The sequence below is a fragment of the Sinocyclocheilus anshuiensis genome, unplaced genomic scaffold, assembly GCF_001515605.1.
Source record: "Sinocyclocheilus anshuiensis isolate Anshui unplaced genomic scaffold, SAMN03320099.WGS_v1.1 scaffold454, whole genome shotgun sequence".
NCBI classification, from domain to species: Eukaryota; Metazoa; Chordata; class Actinopteri; order Cypriniformes; family Cyprinidae; genus Sinocyclocheilus; species Sinocyclocheilus anshuiensis.
The window spans coordinates 1,209,170-1,210,368 of NW_015548217.1; the positions used below are offsets into that span (position 1 = coordinate 1,209,170).

The following is a 1,199-nucleotide window of genomic DNA, read 5'->3' on the forward strand; positions in this document are numbered from 1 at the left end:
ATGTAATTAGTTACTTTTTTAGGGAGTAACGCAATATTGTAATGCATTACTTTTAAAAGTAACTTTCCCCAACACTGCATACAAGTATTTGTAAATCTGGTTGATGTTGCAATCATTTGGGCATCAGGGTCTCTCTGTCACTAGGTGGTGTTTAGTAACTTCTGCTTTTACTTCACAACTCAGGAAACTGATAAGCAGTTCATTACAAAGCTGATTTCACTCTTTCATGTCGAAAACGTGTCATTCTGTCAGGATGTGGTGGACAGTCAAGCACACACAACACAGTTTTCCTGTCATCATCAATGCTGTTTTCATGAACAAATTACATTTCTGCGAAGACTATAATTAAATGGAGACTAAACGAAAGTACTTTCTCAATCAATATAGGCTATTGTTCACAAAATAAGCCAATCTAGAGGTCGTCTACCACCTTTTTCATTTAAAAAGTGTTATTAACTTGTACTTTCACAGAAAGTCAGATAGAGAATGACTCACCGTGTTCCAGATCTTGATGATCGTACCATGGTTCTTCCTCTTTGATGTCAAATTCTCCTTCTGTAATATCTGTGAGCATCTTTAAACAGTCAAGCAGAACAGCTGAGGAGGATCCTCTAGTTTCTATGTTAAACTCTAATTTCGAAATGTTTCATGTAGGCTACTTAATGTCCTGTCAGCAAATTTATGACAGATTTCTTTTAATGGTTGAAAATGATTTCTCTGAGACGTAGCGTGTGTATAACGAGCGTCTCTGCTCTGCTTAATAACCTGAATCTGGACTGTGCGCGCTCACGAGGTGGAGCTCAACGGAGCGCGCACGCTGTGTGAACGCGCCTGTTACCTGCAGGTGCGCGCAGTGTACAGTAGTGTACAGTATAACCTACATACAATCTCTGTTTAACATACAATCTCTGTAGATCCTTTTCCCCCCTGTAGACTGTATCTGAACAACTTTAGGTTGCGTTAAAAGTTAAAACGTTCAAATATAGTTGAGTAGGCTACAGTTCGGACAGAAACAACAAATTTGATAATATAATAGCCTTCATGAATTTGTATACATTTATTTTGACTATTGGTAGTTGGAGCATCTTAGGTTAGGTTAGGTTAGATGATAGATCATCTATCTGTCTGTCTGTCTATCTATCTATCTATCTATCTGTCTGTCTATCTATCTATCTATCTATCTGTCTGTCTATCTATCT

The 1,199-nt window shown here is 37.8% G+C and overlaps 1 protein-coding gene across 1 annotated transcript in view; it reads right to left on the reverse strand.

Annotated features, from left to right (window-relative positions):
- Positions 1-744, reverse strand: part of cdr2b (cerebellar degeneration-related protein 2b) — a 6,233-nt gene extending 5,489 nt beyond the window's left edge. Inside the window, exon 1 of the mRNA XM_016440843.1 lies at positions 496-744. Coding sequence (XP_016296329.1) covers positions 496-574 — 79 coding nt within the window. The 5' untranslated portion in view covers positions 575-744. The remainder of the gene's footprint in view (positions 1-495) is intronic.
- Positions 745-1,199: the final 455 nt, after the last annotated feature.